This window comes from Neopsephotus bourkii, unplaced genomic scaffold (genome assembly GCF_033783945.1).
Source record: "Neopsephotus bourkii isolate Nb327-2 ecotype Australia unplaced genomic scaffold, CSIRO-AGI_Nbou_v1 NB_1080, whole genome shotgun sequence".
NCBI classification, from domain to species: domain Eukaryota; kingdom Metazoa; phylum Chordata; class Aves; order Psittaciformes; family Psittacidae; genus Neopsephotus; species Neopsephotus bourkii.
The window spans coordinates 4,287,888-4,312,464 of NW_026901568.1; the positions used below are offsets into that span (position 1 = coordinate 4,287,888).

Below are 24,577 nucleotides of genomic sequence, written 5' to 3' on the forward strand. Positions count from 1 at the left end.
CTTAGCAAGCTGTTGGGAAACTGTCAGAAGATCATTTTCTTGTCATGTCCTTCTAGAAGAAAGATTAACATGAAAATACCACAGGCCTTTCCACATTACCTTATGGCACATATAGGATCCACCCTTCTTCACTCTGTCTGTCCCTGATGAGGGCCCTTTCTGTGGAGGAGAGGACACTGGTTAAGTATTCAGGGAGAAACAGCTGCTAATTACAAGTTAAGGGGTAAAAAGCTGTAACAATAAGGAGGAGCAGCCATCAGTACTCAAGGTAAGCAAACGTCAGCTCTGTCTGAACCAGAAAGCTTGGAATAATGATGCTGTAGACTTGCAGACAGTGACTGTGCTCCCTCCCACTGCTGCATGGATTTCACATTCGAGTTGATGCCCACTGGCCCGGAGTGCCTTGTTTCTGTCGAGCACCTGGCGATATGCTGCAAAAAAACACTGTGGCAAGCATGAGAGAGCACTGATGTGAACACAGGTGGCTTTTCTACTATCAGGCTTTTCCTAAAGAGAGATGAGGAAGTTTTCACAGGCTGGCCTGCACATGTAGTGCAATCCATGATTCTCATCAGTTCCTCTGCTTTGAAACAAAGCCACAGACACCCTTAGGACTCCAAAATGAACACAGGGAACTTCCACTTTTCCAAATGCAGCTACACTACTTGGTGGCCCATTGCAATGAGGGGCTGCAATGCCAATCTGGTGCTTACTCTCATGGGGGTCCAAACTCCAGTCTGAACCACCAGTTAGTGGCTGTGCAAGACATTGTGTATCATCTCTCAGTCATTAGGAACTACATTTGTTATTACGTGGGATCATGACAGCTAAAAAGGCCTGCAGAAAGCACTGCAGTTATGAGCAACATTTCCATAATTGCACATACATTTGCAGTGTATTATATGTGATTTGTTTGAAGTGCTTATGAAATTGGCTCTCAAATTGATTTAACAAGGTTATTTCACTCTTCTTTTTCAATTCCAATTCCAAAGGATGGCCTAATAGTTCAAGGAGATAGCTGGGCTTCCTTGATACACACGCTTTTACTAGCTTTGATGCGTATTTATTACGCAGGTGAACAATTCTCCCACTTCATTCCTTTTAGGTGTGAAAGTCACCACCACATCTGTCTCATGCTTAGAAACTACTGCTGCACTTGGTGTTCCCATTGTTGATACCAAACGTGCTTCCGTGCTTGCTGCACTCCACGTACACTGGGAAACTGCTTTGAGGAAGGAGCCGCAAGAACGTGTGTCTTCTGGAAGTGACAAACAAGACCAAGGAAACAAATTGTGTTTCATTAGTTAACGGTAAGCCCAGCCTAGAAGTTAGTGCTGCCATTAAGAATCCTCTCACAGTTGTAAGAAACCCCATTTGCATGCATTTCTATTTCTGTACGTGTTACACCAGTGCACAGCCAAAACGTTTTCTTATCATGTCCAAGCCTCCAATAAAGAATTTCTCACTTAGGGTACAAGCTGTGGTTACTTCACTGGTTGGCAGGGTGTATAAATCCAGTCTGTATTCCTAGACAAAACCTTATCAGAAGAATCTGTGGAATACAGGAAATAAAAACAAGCAGTGATGTTCACCTCTACCTATATCAATAAATACAGGTCACAGGAAAGGCACCCAGCCCAGTTTTCAGCAGCTAGGAAAAAGAGTTCATTGCTACAGAGTATGTAAATGATATGAAATAGTATGTCATAATATACAAGTCATGGGGACTGTAAGAAAGCCCCAAAAGTTGACACTGGTACTACAGAAGCTACTGACAGCATCCACTAAGTTTGCTTTGTGATTCTACATATAGAAAACTTGCCATAGTGGAACTTCAGCAGCTTCATGTTTATTTGACCTACTACTGCACTTAATTGCCTACAGATACTTAGGGAAAACCACACCCAGAGGCAGTGTTTCCTTGTTTCTAAACCAGGATGCTCCTCCATGAGACAGGCTTACTCCTTTCCTAAGGCCTCTGGAAACTGTCATCACAAAACTTGCATGTAGATGCAGAGATCCCCACTCTAAGATAAGGCACTAGCAAGCACAATCAGCTCTCACAGCCTGTTAATCTCATTTTAAGGGAAGCCAGCATAGAGCCAGCCAGAAGAAAACTGACCTAAAAAAAGTTACACGAGAACAAGACAAAACAGAACAATGGAGCTATTTGAGCAGGATTTCTCATTAAAAGCCATAATGCAAATACCGAGCAGCAATCCTTGCTATCAGCTCCGAAGTAGCTTTTCTAAATGAAGAGGAGCATGCTAATTTGGGATTAGGAGGTTTATTGTCCAGCCATAAGACTATTGTATGTTTCAGCAATTATAAGGGGATATACTGAAGCAGCATGTCAACTAAAGACCATGGTAATTGCATAAGCTCTTTTTATTAATTACAAATATCTTCTACCAGGCAAAAATTGAGCATCAAAGGTTATTTGGTAACAAAACCCAAGTTAAAGTGACACACATATATACATAGCCTCCCAGGCTCTGAAGCAAGATTACAGCACTTGAACACTTTACAACCTGCAAAAATCTGATATAGAATTCTCCAATAATCTATTCTGTTGCAGAACATTATCCTCTTTGATAGATAATTCTTTAGAATCTCTGAAGGCAAAAAGTTCACCATAAAACAACTGGCAAAGTTCTCTGAAAAGCAGTAAATCACTAGACGCTAGCTGGAGAAACCATCCCTGCCTGTTTGACAACTGTCTAAGGGCTTGCGGTTGCTGTTTCCCTGTCTTGCCCTGCAGCTTAGCAAAGGAAAGACACAAAGAATTTGGGATAACCAGATTTCACCACAGATGGATCCAGCTACTTGCATATGTACGAAGTCAGATGCACAAGTAACTATGCAAGAGACTAGCTAGATTGATATCCTTCTCAGCTCATGACTGCACTCAATTTAAGGGAGGTCAGAAAAGAACCACAGCTCCTCAAAGGCAGGGAACAGTGCACTCAGTTCTCCTTCCTGGTGTTAAAAATGCAGCTGACAAAAACTTTCTCATTTGAAGGCTACTGTAGAGTTAAAATTGGAACCATAATGTTGAACATAGCAGGCAGTGATTATTCTTTCATTCAATATGTATCTCAGCTCTCCATAAAAGGTACCATATCCACCAGGTCCCCAGAAAAGCCATGAACTGACCTGAAAGCAACCAAAATTAAGTGAATAAGACATACTTATTCCACACTCATGAGCATCCCCCATCACCACTGACAGTGCCCACCCGAGGAACGTTGTGTTGGAATTGAGCATTGCATTTCCTCTCTAATGGTTTGCTTTTGCCTCCTGTGCACAACCCCTACTTAGCACTGGCGACCAAAGACCTCAAAGTCCTCAAGATCATCTGCCAGCAACCCAGCAGCCATGGGCTGTACTTGTACCCCTTTAATTCAGAGCCATGTACTACAGCTCCCAGTGAGTTCACAGCTCAGCCACTGTGATAAAGCTCAGGACCAGCAGCTGCCCTGCCCCTGTACTGCCCAATGTCTCAGTATTATCTTCTTTTCTCCACCTCTGCCTTACTGCAGAGGCCTCATACATGTCACATGCAGGAAGAAACCACCTGGACTATTCTCTCAGCACATGAAGTTGAATGATTTTGGCAGGTAGGTAAAAGGATGATGCAGCTCCTTGGTCTACCATCTCTCATTCAAAATAAGGCTCCGTTCCCAGGTCCAGACTGAGATAAAAGAAGAAGCCAAGTCCCTACAGACAAACTGGAATAAGAGATTTCAATTTCCTGAAAGGTGTTAAGATCTACCCTTACCAGCAACATGCTGCTTCTGATTCTGATACACGAGCTTCATACATGCCCTCCTGACCAGAGTCCTCTTCTCTGGATGCTCTGTCTCCTACCTACATCACTTGCTTAAACTTTCTCTTGTTTTACAAAGAAAGTGAGCAGCCCTTACAGACAAAAATGGAAACTCATTCCTGTCAGAGTGCCAGCTGCTTAAAGAGTACTGAAGAAAATCACAACCAACCCCCCAAAAAATGACCCTGCTTTGTCTTCAAAAGGCTTCAAGTATGGTATCCGAAAAAGACAGTATCTCCCCCACACAACAGCTTTTCCAGAATAATGCATTCTTTTAACACACTTGGTAAGAGTGTAGAAACATCATTAGCTTTGGCCAGACAATGTTACAGCTTAATATCACATATTTCTAGTAACTAAAGAAGAGAAAGCCTGAAATGTTAGTATTTGCTCATGCTTCTATCTTCCTTCTAGATAAGGAAAGCCTGCTTTGATTGTGCTTACCCATAACAAATACTAGTCAGAGCATGGCAATTAAGGTCACATTTGATTAAAACAATGTTATTCCATCCAATAATATTGTTTTATGCCATTACCTGGAGAAGTGCACCAGCTGGTACTGAAGCAGAAGGCCATTTGCTGTCTGTATGTAAAGATCCAGGGCTGTCCCAGACTTTGATCCCAGGCTTAAAGCACAGCATTTACTGTATATTTGCAGCATAATGTTATAACAGATATATGATAGTCTGATTGCATAATTAAAAGTGCTTGTGCATTCAGTTACCAAAGCTTCTTATTCAAATACATCTTAGAAGCTTTATTTTTTTTAAGTGAAAAAACAGATGTATTTCTTTCATTACGTCACATAAATGCTTTCTGAAGTTGCATCATCATTTCCTATGCACAGTCAGCTAAATGACCATCCTGTTCTGAGCTAAATCAGTTTTCAAACAGAGAACTGCTGGTCAGAAGAACCTATGCACTGTATACAAAAAAGTCTGGGCCGGAAGTCACCACGACTGAAATGCCCCCATAAAGAGATTGTGGCTTGACTGATCTCACACACACTTGGCTACTGTCTGCCAAATGAGCACTTACATTTAGAAACAGCACCAAACAACAACCAGCCCTCGTGCTTCCCAGCCCTGGTGCACCACAGAGCAGATGCAAGATGCACCAAAGAAACGTTTTTGTGAGTTTGTTTTAAACTGTGGGGTTTTTTCCTACTCATGAGATAAATAAGTGCAGAAGTGCATCCTCCTGACAGCAGCAGTGCTCTGGCTGCTCACCAATTGCCACTACTGGAGGAGCTGAAGTACCAGTTTTACGTTTTCTCAAGTGGATTTTACCATTCCCTCCAACCTGAGTCTGAACACATAAAAACTGCTTCACGTACATGATTAAGACATGCTGCATGACTGTCTTTGTACTGCTATGGAGCCCCATTCAGTGCAACCCCAAGATGTCTTCAAGTGAAAGCAAAATAATTCCCGAGAGCAGCAGGAAGATTGCTAGCTCCTTGATCTCCCAGCAGTCACCTACATGAAGAATCCCTTCAGAAAGGAGCCCCAAAATTAATGATGGGTGCTGGAGAACAGCCATGGCAGGTATAGTCTGGCACTATAAACCTTAACGCACAAAGTTGTGCTTAGAAAGCAGTCAGTGAACAGAGAATATAGACAAGAACTATGCTGCGAGGTGAGAGGAATGGAAGAGCAGGTCATAAGTGGGAGACGCTATTCCTCTTGAAATGCAGAAAAATCGGAAGTTATATCCAAGTGTAAAAAAGTTTCCCACAGACAGCTATTTTAGGTTGGGCTTATTCTGGTTTCTGTTCTTTCTGTTCTGGATTCCTGGTACGAGATTTCAGCTGCAGCATCCCGCTGCACTAAGTCAATGTCACTGCCTTAGATGCTTCCCATTTTTTCCTGGGAGAGTAAAAAGATCTCACACGAAATCAAGGGGCCATTCACCATGCTGCAGATGATAAGTAAGCTCATACACAAGTTGTTCCCAAAAAACCCCGCCAAATACAATATTGTTTATTTGCTTTCACAAACAGTTCCTCAGTATGGTACAGTAACCTCCACTGATCCTGTGTGCTCCTAAAAGGGGGAGACTTTCATTGCTCAAGTAAAAAATGAACAGGGACATTTGCAGCTCACTGCACAAATCTGACAAGAAGTGGAATTCAGAACACAAACCACTTGCTCCTTATGCTTTGAACAAGTCATTGCTACTATACAAATAAGCGTCTGGATTGCAACAGTTGAAGAGACTTGTATAGAAAGGTCTGTACAAGCAAGCCTCTAGTTCTACTGACGCTCTGCTCTGAAAGTTACAATGCCTTTCAATGCCACTAACTTGGAAGTTCTGGCTGCATTTCTAAACCTCGCTATTGCTGGCAGTGTCCCATGCTCCTGACACCTTAGCACTTGTAACTGCAAGGACACAGTACCAAGCTCTGCACTCCACATACTTCCTGAGCTGCACAGAAATCTTTCAAGTCTGCTTCTTTGGCTTCAACACTTACAAGCACAGGTCCTGCATGAGGTGAAGAAGAGGAAGAACACTGTTTCATTGTTAGAATGCAATTTAAATCTGATACCTTAAAAAGTAGTGAACAACTTACAAAGCACTTTCAGGTGTCACAGTTTATTTCTGCTTTTGGTAATCATTTGTGAAAGCAAAATGATCAAATACAAGCTCCCATCCATTCCTTGTACCCAACGCGCAGCGTGCCCCAAACCTCGCCAGCACAGGCATTATGCTAAGTATGTTCAAAAACTTTCACTAAGCTCTGACCCTCTAGAAGAATTCCTCATCTTGTAGACAAAAAGAACACATCCTATATATAGGTTACACCAACTTGTACTCTAGAGAGACTGAAGAGATTGGCTCTGATAGATGTGGTGCTAATCATTTTTAATGTCTCAGAAGATACTGCAGCCTGGCTATTCTGGGACATTAGGAGATTCAGTTTCCTTACCCATTTAATCAGAAAAACCCTTTGGAATTCACTTTGAAGTGCTCTGCCTCACTAGATTCTGACAATTAGTTTCCATCTGAAAAAAAACCCAAAACCTAAAAGCATCATTGTTAACACCTAATTTTTAAATACTTTCTGAAGTGTCTGCAAACTGTTTGTGCTGTTTAAAAACCTAAGGAAACTCATAGCCCCTTAAAAGAAAGCAAAATTCACACCATTACCTGAATTCGGCACTGAAGCACTGCTGCATGGAAATCGTGAACACAGAAGTGTCTCATTCAGATAAGTCACTCTAATGAAGGTGCACCACCGCAGTACTCGTTACTGTGAGAGTGGTGGGGCACCAGAACAGGCTGCCTGAGGAAGCTGTGGCTGCCCCATCTCTGACAGTGTTCAAGGCCAGGTTGGATGGGGCTTGGAGCAACCTGGTCTAGTAGAAGGTGTCCCTGCCTGTGGCACGGGGTTGGAACTGGATGAGCTTTAAGGTCTCTTCCAACACAAACAATTACCATTTTTATCCCCCTCTGAGCATCATACTACAGTATCCGTGCTTCAGCAGTTAGCTGGATTTTGTGTGACTTGGAAAAGTTGGAAAGGCTGATACAGGCAGAGAAATCCATTTTCTTGTTTAAACAAAATAAGATGGATTTTACTATCACCAATGGCAGGAAATGGATTAGCTGAAAGCTACAGTTTGGCTGAAGACTTCTAGAGGTTCTTTCTGTTATGAGCACAATAAATTCCACGTAAATTAGTCATTTCATGCCTTTCACGTACAAAATCCAGCCATCTTGCATAAAAAAAACCCACAACCCACCTTAAAACTTTGCCATTGGTGATGCAGAGCCTTTAAGACCTATCTGTTTAAATAAGTAATGCACATCACATTCTGGTACCCCATGGACAAAACCAAACAAAAACTAGAACATAGCTAGATGCAATAGGACCCAGATCTGTGACCTTCAAGTTCACTGCATCAGAAATGGTTTTATTCTCCAGGCTTGGCCTACTTACATTTAGTTTTGTTTCCCAGCATTGTCACTTCTTGCTAGGGAAGAAGACTTGTGCATTTTCCCTGCCCTGTGAGGTCACAGTACAAACAAGCAGCCAGATCTGACTGAAGTAGCTGTCAGACTGCAAAACAGATGAACAAGAACAGGGACAGCTGCAATATGGTACCAACAGCCAGCAGAGTGTTCCCTCCCAGTCCTCTGATGCTCTTTGTCTCTGCAAGGGTGTGGATGGGCACAGGATCTTTCTCTTCCTCTCCAGCTACACAGCACAGTAGTGCTTGGCTCCAGGCACTGAAGTGAAGCTTCAGTAGCAAGGAAGGGTAAAGCAGGAGCTTCCCTGGTACAAACCATGGTGACCACATCGTCTGGAATGGGGAGCTCAGCATTGCCCACTCCTCCTCACACCCAACTTAGAAGGCTGCAATCAAGCCAATAGTCTACCCTGATGTACAAAGTTTGCTAGTTTTATTGTTCTTCACTTCCACTTAAATTTACATTCTGGTAGCTACTCATGACTTTATCTTTAGAAATGTTGTTCTTAAGCTGCCTTTGTTTCAGCTCAAAAGGTACAGAAAAAAAGTTATCCTTAACTGCATATAAAAACCCCATCGGAAGGGAAACAGAGCTGCAAGCCAGCCGATGCTTCTGTCCTAATCAGTCAGTATGCAAACAGGGAAAAAACCCTGAAGAATTAGCTTGAATGCTGAGTGTAAGTTCTGTCTAAATTGCAGCTGTGTATGTACGCAAGCAGTGAGTCAATGTTGGGAAAAGATAGGAGGGGTTATACATTCATGAGACAATTCCTGCAATACAGCTTTCCATTACTGCAGAATCACAGAAACTGGCCAAGAATTCTGACTGCTGTGAAATACTCAAATCACATCATATCTATTGTGCAATGTGTGGAAAAGGTAGCAAATGGAGACAGAACACAGCCAAGATCCCAAAGGAAAAGGTTCTTCAGCCATTGCTAGACCACTCAGACTGCCTAACAACAGAAGTTGGAGAACATTCCATCCTATTTTAAAATCAAACAACAAAATCTACAGTCCCAAGCACTTCAGTTACTCGGGACAATCCAGGTAGTGCACTGTCTGACAGAGAGCTGAAGCCATTAGAAAAAACTGTGGTTTCTTACTGGGATACAGCCAACTTGAAATTGGCCAGCGTGGTTGGTATGGGTTAGGAGGTCTCCAGATGATCCATTAATGAAGGGAACTGCTGGTACATATCTAGAACAGTCTAGACCCCAAGGGGAGTCTGACTTCCCTTGCTAGACACATCCTCTGGGAAGACAGCAGAATGTCAGACTCTACAAGGTACAAAACAGCAACAAAGGATTAACAAGTTCCTCAAGCTACTTCCAGTAGCTGACATCCCACAAAGGCCTCCAGCTATGTGCGGCACAGCAAAGAAAGGCTACACAGATCATGAGAAACCACAGCATGGGGATACACAAATCCTGCAGCAGAGAGCTGTTGCCCCATGAGGTTTAACTGGCTTTCTCACTGCAGATAACTGTGCCTGAAGAAAACAAGCTCGGTGAAAGCAGAGCAGTGCACTTCTCAGATTTACTTACCCTGGATAAACGAGAGAGAAGGAGATGTAAAGCTAGAACTCAAATTTGCTGAGAGATACTGCATGAGAAGCCCCATACACAAGGCTTGCCCTGCAGGACCTCTTTCTTTGCCTGCCACAGAGAAAACTAAAGATTAACCTCTCAAAGCCTGGCAAGCTACTTTTCCCCTGAACTTCAGCTTTATGATATGTTGAGTTTTAAAGGAGCTAATAGAAACCATAAACATAATACACAATGGTTTGTCAAGTGTTTGGAAGAGAGATGAGGTGGAAGTAATACAGCCTGTAGCAACATAAAGAGAGAAACTTCCTTTTTCGGGGGGAAGTAATTCCACTGCCTTGGCAGATTCCTGATCTATGTAATATGAAGGCAGTCTGGAAATACGCAACTGCTGACCAGTTCTGGATGCCTGTCCTGTCCAACAGAAAGTAAATAAAATTGCACTACAGCACTACAGTTCCAGTGTTGATGGCTTGTGGTGTGGTACTTCCTAACCCAGCCCATTCCACCGCAGGCGCAGCAGAGAGGAGCAAAGAGCAGTAGGTTTTCCACAGCAGTCAGGTCAGAGCAGCAAGAGGGAATTCTGGACTTTATGTGATGCCAGTAAAACACTTACAGGGTTGTGAACTTCATCTGTTGAATGATGAACAGCCCACCAGTCAGACGTCCATTCCCAGGCATTCCCTACAATGTTGTACAAGCCATATCCATTGGGAGGAAATGCAGTGACCTACATGAGAAAGGGAACACAGTGCCAGCTCTGCAACCACTCAATATGAAATACTGTTTTTAACCCTGATCACCAGTCTGCATCAAAAGGAGCGTGACCAGCAGGTCGAAGGAGGTGATCCTGCCCCTTTATTCTGCTCTCGTGAGACCTCACTTGGAGTACTGTGCACAATTCTGGTGTCCTCAACATAAAAAGGACATGGAACTGTTGGAACAAGTCCAGAGGAGGGCCGCAAGGATGATCAGGGGACTGGAGCACCTCCCGTATGAAGATCGGCTGAGAAAGTTGGGGCTGTTCAGCCTGGAGAAGAGAAGGCTGTGTGGAGACCTCATAGCAGCCTTCCAGTATCTGAAGGGGGCCTATAGGGATGCTGGGGAGGGACTCTTCATTAGGGACTGTAGTGATAGGACAAGGGGTAATGGGTTAAAACTTAAACAGGGGAAGTTTAGATTGGATATAAGGAGGAAATTCTTTTCTGTTAGAGTGGTGAGGCCCTGGAATAGGTTGCCCAGGGAGGCTGTGAATGCTCCATCCCTGGCAGTGCTGAAGGCCAGGTTGGACGAGGCCTTGGGTGATATGATTTAGTATGAGGTGTCCCTGCCCATGGCAGGGGTGTTGGAACTGGATGATCTTAAGGTCCTTTCCAACCCTAATTATTCTATGATTCTATGAAGGTGCATTTGCCTTTAATAGGAGCTTTTGCCTTTGTAGCTCAAAAGCAGACACCAAATCAGTAGTGCAGAACTGTAACATTTTTATGTAACTCATTTAAATAAAACAGAAAGAAAGAATGAATCATTATCACCCTCTATGGTCTCAGCATCACATTTCCAGTATGGCACACAGCAGCTTCTCATTGCCTCTAAATAGAGAGGCACTGTTTGACTAGCTGACCCAGACCTGACCATAGCTTTACTGATCTGACCTCCATGCCCATGCTTACAACTTCCAGATTCCCCTTCCCATAAACAAAAAGCAAGGGTAGCTGTCACCTCATGCGTATGCAGACTTCTCTACTGATGAAGATTTTGGACTTGCTTTAACTACCATTTAAAACTTCATTCACATTCTCGATTGCCTTTAAAATCCCATTCCATTGTTTGCCATACCAGACTCAACCTTTCCAAAATAGGAAGTTTAATTTCTTTTAAACTGTTGATGAGTTTTTGTGCCTTGGGAGCAACTACCCAAAAAAAAGAGGGTTTAAAGACTTGCCAAGCCAAAAGTGCAAGCAGAAAGTATTTGTTTCTGACTATAAACTGTCTTGAAAAAGGGAAAAGAGGCCAGCTTAAGAGGAGCTAAAAGTTAAAATGAAAGTAATCTTTACTTTCAATTAGTTTTTAAAAAGTGTCCCTTGGTAATCCTCAAGCCTACAGTGAAATACACTGGTGAAAGAGCACAGACAGCCATAGTTCATAGTGCTGAACACAGACCTTAATTTTAGGAAGACTAAGCTCATTTCTATGTGATTAATTCACTGAGACACACTTACAGGCGCAGTTCCTTTGTATCCATCTTCTGCAGTGTTATTAGTCGGGAAGGTTCCCTGCCAGATATTGGCATAATGTTGACCTTTTGGCTGAAGCTTGTTGCCCCATGGGAAAAGCCTATCCAAAGACACACAGCAGAACAGCTATCACACACTCTTTTGTTTTTAAATAAAATAAAAAGGGTTCTACAATGACAATTCATACATAAAGGAGGGAAAGGCAGTGCTGCCCTGTGCAGTATGCAGCCCAGGACACAGGATGGAGAAGACATAAGACTATTATTCACCTCGTCTTCCTGTTTCCCCAACCCACAGTCAGGTAAAAGGGGGCTCCTGTGGCCCTAGAGCTGCTGTGCAGTGATGTTGTTATTTACTTCTTTAGCTCTTTGCAACTCATTTGGCTGTGACACCTTTCATGTCCTGCAACAGCAACAGTCCTGTGTCTTCGGCCTTCTCTCACATGCCTGCTCTCTTGGGCTCTCTACATTCTCCTCCCATTACTGAGCTCAGATTACAATCTATCATTTAGGTATTTAGGGAAACTCACTTGCCAATAGGAATCTGTTCAGGGCAAGTCTGTTATATTTACCACAGCTGCACATACCACACAAGAAAAAGACATTGAGGGTAATAAGAACCCACACAACTCTTCCTTATCTAGTAAATACCAGTTTTAAACATTTATCAGGGACACACTGGTGAGAGGTACCTATTTTCCAGGCCCCCTCGACAGCTGTATTCCCATTCAGCCTCAGTTGGTAACCGCTTCCCTGCCCATGTGCAGAATGACACAGCATCATTCCAGGAAACATGAAGAACTGGATGATCCATTCTAGGGAGCAAAACAAACAGGACAAGATCATCAGCAGAAATAGGCAATCTCACAGCTATACAGCACAAACACCTTCTGAAACTGGTTAAGAGATGGCTACAAAGGACTGTGAGCCGGTGAGGCTGTCAGTCCAGTGAGGAAGTTCACAGTTCAGTTACAAATGGAGAAGGTATTAGATTACTTGTACAGAAAAGCTATTTAAAGGAAGACATCAAGATGCTAGAAGGGAAATGCAGCCATCAGAGAAAAACAAGGAAGAAAAAGAGATTAACTTCTGTTTGTCTCATCATGCTTTTACAAGCAGCTCTCTACAACTGACTTTTGCAGCTTCTGCTTTCTCATGGTCTCACCTCAGAAACCTGCTGCACCCAGGAGCCAGCAAAGAACTATCAATACACTGCCTTTTGTAGAAACATAGGTGCTCAGAGCCTCAAAGGAAGACAAGCACAAGCCTGCATCATTGCTACTCCTTGCCAGGCTAATTTAACAATACCTTAACAAGAAGCCAGGATTCTCAATCAGGAAATTTACATTGCAATGTAATGGTGAATGTTCTTCACTTCCCTGTGTGCTAGTCTCTTCACTGTCAGTTGTGGGGCTTTTGAGGGAGAAGTGAGATGAGAAAGAGTCCTTACTCTCAGCTACACCACCTTTTGCAGCACCCAATCCAGGAAACAGGGAACTGCAGAAATTTACCAACAAAGTATTACTCTTTGGGTGTTTCAAGCAGTGCATGGCTTACACAAAAGCTCCTATCTTTCCTTTGGTTTGGATCCAGGATTGCTCTTACAATCCTGATCTATTTTTCCAGAAAAAGGCAAAAAATGCCAAGTCATTCTTGTCACAAGGATCCAAGCCTGTAATAGACCAAGATACTTCAACAGCTGAAGGTGCAAGTCCAAAGACAGACATGGAGGACTTCACATTAACTTGTTTAACAAGCCAGCATTGGTCCTTTACGTTACTTTCACAAGGCAAGCTCACTAGTGGTTGTAGTAGGCTAGGTTTGCACCATACAAGACCAGATTTACATGGCAGGTTTCCAGCTCCTATCTGCTGACTGTGACCTGAATTTCTGTCTCCCCCTAACAGTGCCTCCTGATATTATCTCTATTTTTGCCTCAGATAATTCTTTCAATGCCCTTGGAGAACAGACAACGGACTCGTTACTAAGCAGTTCAGCCATCAGAGATGTTACACTAACATAGCCCTGTCCTTAGAGGACTCAGAAACATGCCATCATCTACTAGATCTAGGCTAGAGTCTGACTTCATTTCAAACAGCAGTTTCTGAACTTTATCTAGTTGATTAAGGCAGCTAGTGCCAACCTCATTGACACCTGCCTAGTGAGAGCAAGAGTTCCAATGTAAGAGGTCCCAGATGAAGAGAGTCACATCCGGGTAAGCACAGAGTAACATAGTCAATGGAACAGCAGCCTTTGACATGTGCAACCCAGGGCTAGTTCTGCAGTATCCATACAAATCACCCAAGAATAATGAAACCTCTTGATTTTCTAGGCATAGAATCCATTCCACTTTCAAATGGAAAGAGACTGCATAAAGACATGGGTCAGCAAGTTGCAGGGTTCATGCTAGCAAAGCGTGGCACTAACTATAGGCTATTATGTACAGTTTTACAAATTTTTCATGACTTCTAGATAAAGACACAACTGATTTCCCACAATAATCACCCCACAAAGCATACAATAAAAAGCGCAAAGCTTCCAGTCTTCTGCTGCCAGAGAGAGGCCTCCAAATCCCAGATGGAGGACACACTACACGGACTCCTAAAGTATACATGCAGCTAGTATTTAGTCTTCCTCTCCAAAACCAGATCTACACTGAACGCTCTAAAGTTCCTGACCCTCTGAAGATGCACTCTGCTTCACTGCTGCTATAGAGACATGACTAGAAAACACACTGAAGCACATTTCAGTATGGTCCCTTTTTCCTCAGGTGGAAAGTGTGGACTTCTTGAAATACTACTACATCATGGACCATATGACTTCTGAGTATCACATGCAACACACTATAACATGGGAAAACAGTCACAAAAGCAACAGCAAATGGGCAACTACTTAAAACCCCTTTCTTGCACCCCCATTCCTGCAGTAAGTTTACAGGTATATTTACAAGCACTGTGTATGAGAACTGAATGGACACTTACAAGCTTACCTGTTGGAGATACTAGAGTCAGGACCTTCTGGGTGCTTCCAGTTGGCTCCCTTCACAGGCAACCACCAAGGAGCAGCTGCAACCTAAAAGTGGACAAAGACAGGGAAGAAAAGACTTTAATTCCCACCTAAAGGCTATTCTGAAATACCACCATGTGACAACAGGCTACAAAGTTTTCACCCACAGCTCATGGCTCTGCCTGCTGCAAACTGACCTATTACATTCCAAATCATCTGGTAAAACAAGATGATCATTTGATCCACATTCCCGGGGACTACCACAGGGTAGGGAACAATAGGAAAAACACACCACCCATAAAACAAGTGAGCGGAAGGTGAAATCCCCAGCATCTTTTACCCGAGTACTGCCCTCTGGCTGTCTCCTTCCCTGTTTTCTCACTTGCAGGTCTGATGAAAGGCACAGTTCATTCTCTTTCAAGGCCCAGCCTTCAGCTACTACCTGCGATGGAGCACACTGTCCTCTCAGAAATCCTCAGTTCTTGACCTCTGAAAACGTGTGCCAAAAACACTCAGAGGGTGGTGGTGGGAAGAGGTCAGCTGGAATGTTACAGTTCCATCCTTTCACAACAGTATGCCCACAGTACAGTGAAAGCAGCTAACCTCCTGGCTGCCTCCAGTCTGACACGCTATGTAGAGATGATGGAAAAAAGAGACAGTTGGGGCTTAGAGAGAATTTTCTTCCCAATTATTTGCTCCATAGACTCAGTGTTTTGGAATAACTAAAACAAAACCCTGATGATGTCCTTTAACTACAGTCAAAGCAGACATCTTGCAATACATTTGCTTTCCAGTTCATTAACACGGTAAGCTGATTTTAACCTATTTGCTATCAGCTTCCAGAAGGTGGAGACAGAAGAGCCACAGAAGTGAAACTGCCTTTTTTTTTCCAGTTGGTTTGCTGAGCAACATTAAGTAGACAAAATACTCAGTAACAATGCAGACATCAAGTACTTCTCCCTAACCCAAAGTCTCAAATTCAGCTCTGCAATGCCAAGGAATTATTCCTGGAATATATTAATTCAGGATTGCTTCTATTAAGCTTACTTCAAAGCTGAGAAGGTCAGTATGCAGCACATTTAGCTATTCTATTCTGATTCACATTCACTTAGAAATAGTTATCTTAATGATAACGGGTCCTTTCAGAAAGTTGAGGCTAAAAAGAACACTTATGTTAACCATCAATAGCGGTTTTATTCCAGCAGCTTGTGTGCTTGCTGCCAAAATACTCCTACTACAGAGATGATTTCCATAATGGACAAAAATCAAAGTAAATAAGCCTCAAATGTTTTAAGAGTTCAACAACCTACCAGCTGCTTAGCCCTAGACTTAGAAGATCCAGATGCTCCTCAAACAGGGACCTAAAGAATAACGTTCGGCAACTTCTATACACTCGACTGCCCCTCATCTTTCCCCACTCAAGAGATGGCAAAGGGAATCATAGAATATTTATTTCTCTTCATCACACTGCTAAACCAACTTTGTAAAGTGTTATATATACAGGTAGGAATTGTGCCAAGAGCATTTACTGTAACTCACCAAATCCTCCACAGGGAAGTCAAAAGTAAAAGTCACTGAAAGCTGGTACTCAGGAAACAGAGCGCCAGTCCACTCAAACAAATTTAACAGCAACTTCTAGGAGGAAGCTGCATCCTCCAGCAGTGAACAGCATTTAACATTTAACTATATGTGCATGAGAGAGAAAATTATCTATGACATAAATTGTTAAGAAAAAAATCTGGTCCAAACACATCAGATCCTTCATTTGAATGTTTCAGTATGAAAATAAACTGAAGTGGCTAAGAAATAGAAGTGCTGCTAATACACAGACATTATTTTTAAAGCATCTGACCAGTCTATCCTGTAACAGCTCCCATGACACGTTTTCACGCTTCTCCCATCAACATCATCATCATCATATGGCTCCCATCTCCCATCATCATATGCCTACAGCATACACGACCTTCACCTAAAAGGTCAATAGTAATATCTTGGACTAAAGCTGCAGGGTTGCTGGCTTAAGCTCAGCTAGGACCCCACAGCTCTTTACAAGCTGTAGGCAAGAGCACTGGAGTCCCTGAACATGGTGGAGGGCTCTGGTCCAGGCTGGGAAGCCATCCACATACAGGTCTTTGACACTCTCTCTTCCAAAGTGAGTGAAAAGACATCAGTGATAAGTACAAAAGAAATAAAGATGCTCTTAGCACCTTGCTGGTGCTGATGTTCTGTCCATGCTCTCTCCACCTAAATACTACTGGGACCCTCCAGAAATACTACTAAGGTAATGACATTTCTTAAAGATCCTGCCTTCTGGTCTCTCTAGCATAGCAGCCACATAAATGACCAACACAACCACATAATCCTGGCTCAGTATCTAACAAAGCTAATAACATGCTCACCATGAGCAGAGCCCCTACCCTTCTCAAAAAAGCATGAGAAGTATTTGATCTCTTACTAGAAACTACAGCTCTGATCCTGAGGATCCAAACCCAAAGATGGAATCTTCATGCAGAGAGACACTCTGCTCAACTCTCATAGCACTAAAGCTTCAGAATGACCAAGCTGCTAAACAGATACTACAGTCGTTAGGTCTAAAACTAGTCTCATCTAACCAATTCCTTGTCTGTTTTGAGCTTTAACCTTTAATCTATAGTCAAGATAGGACAGAAATCCAAAGTTAAAATATAACAGCTATTTAAGGAAAAATAAGAGCCTTGATACCATCTACTAAATGCTCTCCAAGCATCTCAAAGATCCCAAGTAAGATTTCATCCCAATAGTTTCCAAGCACAACACGCTTTTGTAAATTAAACCACTAAGTTTTGGATAAAAAGAAATTCTCTGCAGGAGACTGCAAAGACTTACACTTCAGAAGACTTTAATTTTGGAAAACACTTTTGTTATGCAAAAGAAAAAGCAGATGCTTTCAATCAGAACGGTTTATTTTAAACTGAGAAAAATACAGTCTCTCCGCATGAGAGCACTACGTGTGCATGTCTTCTGTTTTTGGCTCTGCTGAACTGAACACCAAATGGCTGCCAGTCCTTGCAGAACACCCAGATCTTCAGAGCAGTTACACATATAGTACTAGGACAAGGATAACAATGATAGACTATGTACAGCCTTCAGTAATTAACTGAAAACTTATCTAAGCCAGTCACTGACAGCAGCAAGCAGACACCAGGATGCTCCCTCCAAAAGAGAAAGTCATCTACCTGAAATTCACAGTCCTATCAAACAACTTCTCAGAAGTCTTTAAAGCTTTTAATTGCTCTAAATCTAATTAGTAGTAGAACTAATTAGACAGGGATATTACAACATCACAATTAATACAGCAAAGCTCTCCCTTGCTGCTAATGAGCTTAGTTACTTTCAAAATGCTTTGTGTTCCCATGCTTCACTCCAAAACATGTGCTCTGTAGACTGGCAACAGATTCATATTGCAAAAATAGCAGCATATGCTGCTGAGTAGATCTTGAAGAGATACTGGATTAGAGGACAGCATCTCCTTCATTTAGATTAACTCTTCACAGCATAGGCTCACACTTGAAACAGAACTGGTTAAACGCAACTGCTCTGATAATGTTATACAACTGCCTCGATATACAGGAAATGCAGCCCTAGGAGCAAAGCACATTTCAGAGGCAGAGAAGCTCAATGCTTGTTTTGGTCTGATCCAGCTGAAAAATTTGGATTATCCAACTCTCTGCTCCAGCATTAAACTTTAAGGACTCCCCATTCTGCTTACCACAGACTTGTAGCACTTTAAGAAAAAGAGAACGCTGTATGATAATAGTGGGAAGATATACTAACAGTTAATTCCAACCTACAAGTTTTCTGCTCAAATGAAGCAATTTGCAGAACTAAAACCTATACTCCCACTATCGGATTGCATAAAATTCAAAGTTTTAAGTATTCAATTTTCTTTTCAAAGTAGTTTAGGAAATCCTAACTTTAATTGCTCCATTAACTTGTGATTTCATGATTTTTAAACTACTTCACAATTACCTTGAAAAAAATTCTTTACTAAACATACATAGAACAAATGAAAGGGGGGAACATCAAGAAAGTCACTTTCATTGCCAGCATTACACTGGTACTGGTACTACAAAAGAAATAGTGAAACACCCTTAAAAACACATCCAAAACCCCAGCCAATACCCATGAAAACATCTGTGTTAGTCTTGCACCTAACATGGCATTGGCTATGTTAGGAAAAAACAAAACCAAAACACTTTAAGTCCAATTTTCAAATTCAAATCACATTTATGTATTAGAAAAACTACCAAAATAAACTCAACTGAGCAGCTGAACCTGGCTCTAACTCCATTTCTAGCATGCAGGAAGTCACTTGAAATAACAAAGCTGTAGATCTTAACCTTAAGTCAGGCATATAAGATGATGAGGAATTCATGCTGTCAGCCAGACATATAGCACTAAACATGGGAGTTTTTATGTGCTAGATCATCATAATGCTGTTTTACTATAATAAGGCTTGTGTACACTTGGTCAAGATGAACATCTGGAAGAAGCAAAAGTTACCACAGAGTAAGAACTTTAGCAATTTAGGAATCAACTGTCTGAAAAGAGATTTACCAAGTACAAAGTAGTCTGGAAAAAACTGGTTCTTAAAGAAACATACGCACACTTCAGTTTCAGAAGCTGATTAAATAGGTTACCACTTGTTTGAATCCGGTTGTAAAAAAGCCATGTGTAAATCAACTGGAAGCAGGGAAGTTACAAAGCATTATCTCTGGGAAATACAGGCAGTGGTCTGGGTACACTCACTGCCCGCACTGGTAACACATGAGAAATAATAGTTACTCAGTAAAGAATGTAATTTTTGGATGGGGTTTTATTTTATATTCATGTAAGGCAGATTCACATCAATCTCTGTCAATTTTTCCTCCCCTAAGCCATATCCTAAACCCTCAGCAGATGATTAATGAACTACTGAAGAGGCAGACAGAAAAGAGAACACTTTTAGTAGGGTAGGGAGTTTAAGAAATAGAAATGACGACTATGCAACAGCTGTCATGTTCCCCTCAGAAACCACAACGAAATCACATTAGCAGCGGTCCTGCTCACAAGTAATTTTACACCTATTTTTTTTAAGTAGCTTTGTGCCTTCCCAACAAAGCTCAAGAATGTCCTTCCCTCACTAAGATTCAGGGCAGAGATCTTTCTCCCAACTTCCACATGTGGCTCCCAGGTGTCACGACAGCATCTCCTTCCCTCTGCAGCATGGGAGCCCACTCTGCCAGTAATGGGGCAACACCAACCTCCACTATGGATACAAACAGATCAATACAGCCCTGGGATTGTGATCCAGCCATCCCAGCCATCAGAAGCAGCAGCTGCTGCACTAGCACAGCACAGCTTTGAGCTGACACTTTCCCATGCAGATTTTGGCTGGCTGTTGTCATCACGTCCGTGAAGTCCTGCTCTAGGTCAGAGAGGGAAACCAGCAGAGGGCAGAGACAAAGCTTAGCCCCGAACTCTGATTCAGCTTTGCAAATTCAGAACATCACACCACGAGGGGCAGTTTGACACAAGCCAGAGCCATGTAGTGGTCCCACTTGATTTTTCCAAATGCAAGGGAACTCCCTCCAGCAGATGCATGCTCCCCATTCACCTTCACCTGTCTGCAGCTCTGCTTCTCCTTTATACCAGTGCACTGAAAAAGGCCCAAACATGACCTATTTCTGTGCAATCATGATTTCTATAGCAACAGGCTTGCGTTTAAGTTGAAACAGCTGTAACTGAGTCAGGGAGACACTGCAATGTAAATAGTGTGGAAGTCAACACCACTTCAAGGCTCAAGACAAAGACTAGATCTCTCCTAGCCAACTAACAAGGTTGTCGTAGCAGCTGTGTTAAGGGAGACATCATCTGCACATGCAGCTATAATTCATATCTATATTTGAAGACACTCTGCAGAGAGCAAACCTTCTGTAATTATGTACATAAACTAAACTGAAACACAATTGTCAAATTCTCCACCTCATCACTAACCAAGGACACTGAAACAGCTTACAAGTAGACAGTTGAATATTTTTTTTACAGAAGATAACTAATACTTTATGTTGCCACTTTCTGCAATGCTACCATAAGTCCCATGTTCTTTATTATGTCAATTAAAAGCCCCAGCTCCCCAAAACCTCCAATTACAGAAGACTGTTTTCATTCTTATTTTCTAAAGTTCCTAGCTTCCCTCATTAGCTCAGAAATGAAAGCAATGAGGGATTTTGTTTTATGTTGATATCGTTTGCCTTGAGACCAAATATCTTAAAGTAGTTTGAAATTGCAGTACTGCAAAAAACTAAAGGCAGCAGCTTCACAGAATAAATATATTCCAAGTCATCAGTCAGAGAAAAGATTTCAGACTTAATTAGAAACTAGTACTTCATTTTTACAAAGGATCTTTTCCTTTTGCATAAGGAAATGCCACTGAATCTCACTCAAACAGTGTAATGCTTCACAGCCACGTCAAACCTCCAAGAAAAATAACCAAATATATTCCAGTAAGATTCATTAAGTGCAAGTTCTGGAAGCTTCTTTTGCGGAACTAACATTCCTGGTGAGTTCCATCTCTGGAAGTCTATTTTTCAGCCAAGTTAGTAATTTTTTCCAATAACCACGTGAATGTAAGGTTTAAGAAAATGAGGCATGCATAGATATATCTACAGCCTGAGGCACAAGCAATGCCCTGCTTTAAAGCTGTAGTTTACACTGATAAATATAGACTAATATTACTGGTAGTTCCCAGTGACAGATGCCTCATGCTCATCATTCTTTATCCCAGTACAGCATAAGACAGAGATTAACAGTTCAATAGCTCCATCTTTCCAACTCCTTACAGGTGATATCTGAAATACTGGGGTCTGCAAGAAATAGGTTTACCCATCTCCTCCTTTGATTTCAGGTTCCTCTCTAAAAAGCACCTGAAATAGCAAAAGCCAAGTATAGTATAGATAAAATTTACCCTTAAGGCTGCAGTATTTATCAACTTCTGCTTATGCATCCTATATACACTGACATTTTAACAGTATCAGACAAATTATACGATAACCTCCCTGCCACCCCAAGCCACAGATAAGCAAGTTATTACTGCATGCTGCTAGCAGTTACATCCTCCACAGTAACCTCTGCAAACTCCAGCACTGCTATCCTACCTGCAAACATTGCTGTTTCTTGTTTATTTGAAATGCTTAACATTTTCATTGTTTTTAGTTTAGGACTATGCCCTTCAAGTGACAGGGTAGAGACACTGCTATAAATAAGCAAAATGCACAGCTCAAGACCACTGCAGAGGTTTCCATGTAAATAGGGAAGAAAGCAGCATCCAATAGTTCTAGATTGACCAGAGCTCCTTAACAGCATTTGCTCAGGTCTGTCAGTGAACCAATTTCACTGCATTCTCAGACCAAAAATGCAACACCCCTAAAGTCAATTGAAGTACACAGATTTGTATGCTCTCATACTCTTCACTGCAGAATTTATCTGGCCTAGGAGCAAAAAATAGTTTTGCTATCTTCCACAAGCCAAGAATAAAAAATGTTCCCACTATTTGCCAGTGAGCAAATCTGTCTGATGCTATACTCCAACCCTGGTAAGTGCTGTCCTGTTTACCTTTTTCATGGTAGCTGCACAGCAAGTGAAACTCCTGCCATTATGTGCAAGAGCTCTCGAATCCCCTCTCTGGAAAGCATATGTCAGTACCTTCTCATTTCAAAGACACAATCTGCATGCTTTTTGCTCTAGGATACATTAAAATCCCATATAAGTGGCATTTTACAATGCCATGGAATAGCAGCACTGAGCATGCATTTCCCCCCACTCTACTTACCTCTCAACTCAGGGAGAAAAAAGAGCAGGAAAAGAGTTGCATCATAAAATAATAAAAATGTTTGAGCTTTTTCCATTCCCCCAAATTCTCTTGAAAGAGAAAGAAAGAAAAAAAAAAATAATCTCCAAGTGCCAAGCTATTGGGAATTCTAGGCTGTGTTTTATCTACGAGATCTAAACCAAAGGCCAAATATCCAAGAAAGGCCATAACTCAATAGCTGTAATAAATACAGTAATTAGGAGTTGCCTTTAACCTGTAGGTCTGAGAACTGATTTTAATATGTGAAGCTATCAAAACTGGTTAAGCCCACACAAAATATTTTCCTTTCAAAGGACCTTCTACCCTGGCCCTAGAAAATCCTTTTTTATTTGCAGAAGTCCTCACCAATTCCATCAGCAACGCCCTCATCTATCACAGAGCTAACTTTTCGCTCTCTGCCACGCTACCACTGCAGACCTAGAGGCCAATATTAAACCCAAGTTCCCAGAAATCTAGAACAATTCAACTCTTGGCTGCTACACCCCTTTTTACCGCTTCCCTTCCAGAGGAAGGTTAGGTCCAACCTACATTTCTTTAGCAGTGGCTATCTAGGAGACTACCTCACCTCCAGGAAATGCACACCCAAAGCTCCAACAATTATTCTACGTGCTAAGCTGGTTTGCTCCTGCATTAGCTTTCACCAGCCCCACCTCTGTTCTAATTTAGCTGTCTGCTCCTTTGAAGGCCTATAATAAATTTGTCTGGTTTAAGAACTGAAGAAACCAAACTGGGCAAATAGAGCAAAACCCCTGGATATTCCTCAACAGAAAGAAGCACTACATTATTTATAGGAACTGTTATACACCACTTAGTTCAGTATCTTCATTTCCACTTCTCCCCAGTTCTTTCATTGTGTGTGAAATACTACTTCTAAAATACACAGTCCTATCGATCTGCCTATATCACATTTGCATTAAGCACCCCTGTACTTCAGCTGGAGAAAAACCTAATCAAATCATATCTAAGCCACTAAGGCAATGTAAAAATACAGTCCTTTTCCCCACCAATCTGGTGGATCTTCAGTACCAGTAACACACCAATGGTTATAACTTATTTCTGCTTTTCCTGGTGATAGTTATGATTCAAGAAGGTTCATACCACAAGCTATAGTATTAGTTGACTAAGGTATACATTGAGAAAAAAGCCTTCATCTTTTCTCTGGCTGATCATTACAGTCTGCTGATGCAAACCAACTTCACACAACGTACATGTTTTCTGATTACAGTTGAACAGTTACCCTGCAGAGGCCAAGGTTTAAAAATGTGCTCACTTTTCTTAAAGTATTTGATTTTTTCTTTCAGTATAACTTAACCATTCTGAGCAATGTAACAAGAGCTTTTATCTTTGTTTCATTCAAGCTTGAAGATCCATAGGAAGAATTTGCTTTTGCAGAACCCTTAAAGCCACTGCCGCACAGCTGGGATTCATCTGCAATAAGAAGTTTCTTGCAAATCATCAACAGAAACTCTTTCTTGAAATCTTGATCCATAGGACACTGCTAACGCATTTTATTAGTTTCAATTAGCCAAGAGAAGCATCGCCTATGGAGAATTGGGCTATCTGAGAAGCATCTGACTACATTATGCTCTACCACCACATCCCCATGGGTGACACTTCCCTTCCCTGCAGCCGAAAAGATGTGTGCTTGTTCAAGTGTACAAATCATACTGTCACAAAACCCAAAGATCCCCAAAACAACTAAGGTCCATGTAGCACTCTCACCTTTCACTGCAAACACATACTACGGCAGCAAAAAGACACAGTTTTGAGAAGCAGAAGCATATAGAGATGAAATTCTAAGCTGTCTCTTCAGACATAAGAGTTTCTTTCCAGCTCTACCACGGAGCTGCCTTCTGATGCTTTCTCCTTGCAGACAGAAGTTCCTAGCTAAAAGTTGGATTTCATGGTATGTAGCTGGTGAGGAGGCAGGCAGACAGGAGGAAAAAAAAAAGCTGTGTCTGGTTTCTTTTTCACTTCCTCACAATATTACCATGGTTTAGAACATAAGTTTGTCCACAGCACCAGCATAATGTTAAGAAGTGCCAAGCTACAAGGCAGGCAGTCACTATTCTCCAGATCACTTTACCAAAATAATTA

At 41.8% G+C, this 24,577-nt stretch overlaps 1 protein-coding gene across 1 annotated transcript in view; it reads right to left on the reverse strand.

Moving 5' to 3' along the window:
• Positions 1-24,577, reverse strand: part of SUMF1 (sulfatase modifying factor 1) — a 37,007-nt gene that overhangs the window by 2,835 nt on the left and 9,595 nt on the right. The window contains exons 4-8 of the mRNA XM_061362136.1: positions 14,576-14,658; positions 12,279-12,401; positions 11,573-11,687; positions 9,967-10,080; positions 100-159 (exon numbers count right to left, since the gene is read on the reverse strand). Of these exons, the coding sequence (XP_061218120.1) occupies positions 100-159; positions 9,967-10,080; positions 11,573-11,687; positions 12,279-12,401; positions 14,576-14,658 (495 nt within the window). The remainder of the gene's footprint in view (positions 1-99; positions 160-9,966; positions 10,081-11,572; positions 11,688-12,278; positions 12,402-14,575; positions 14,659-24,577) is intronic.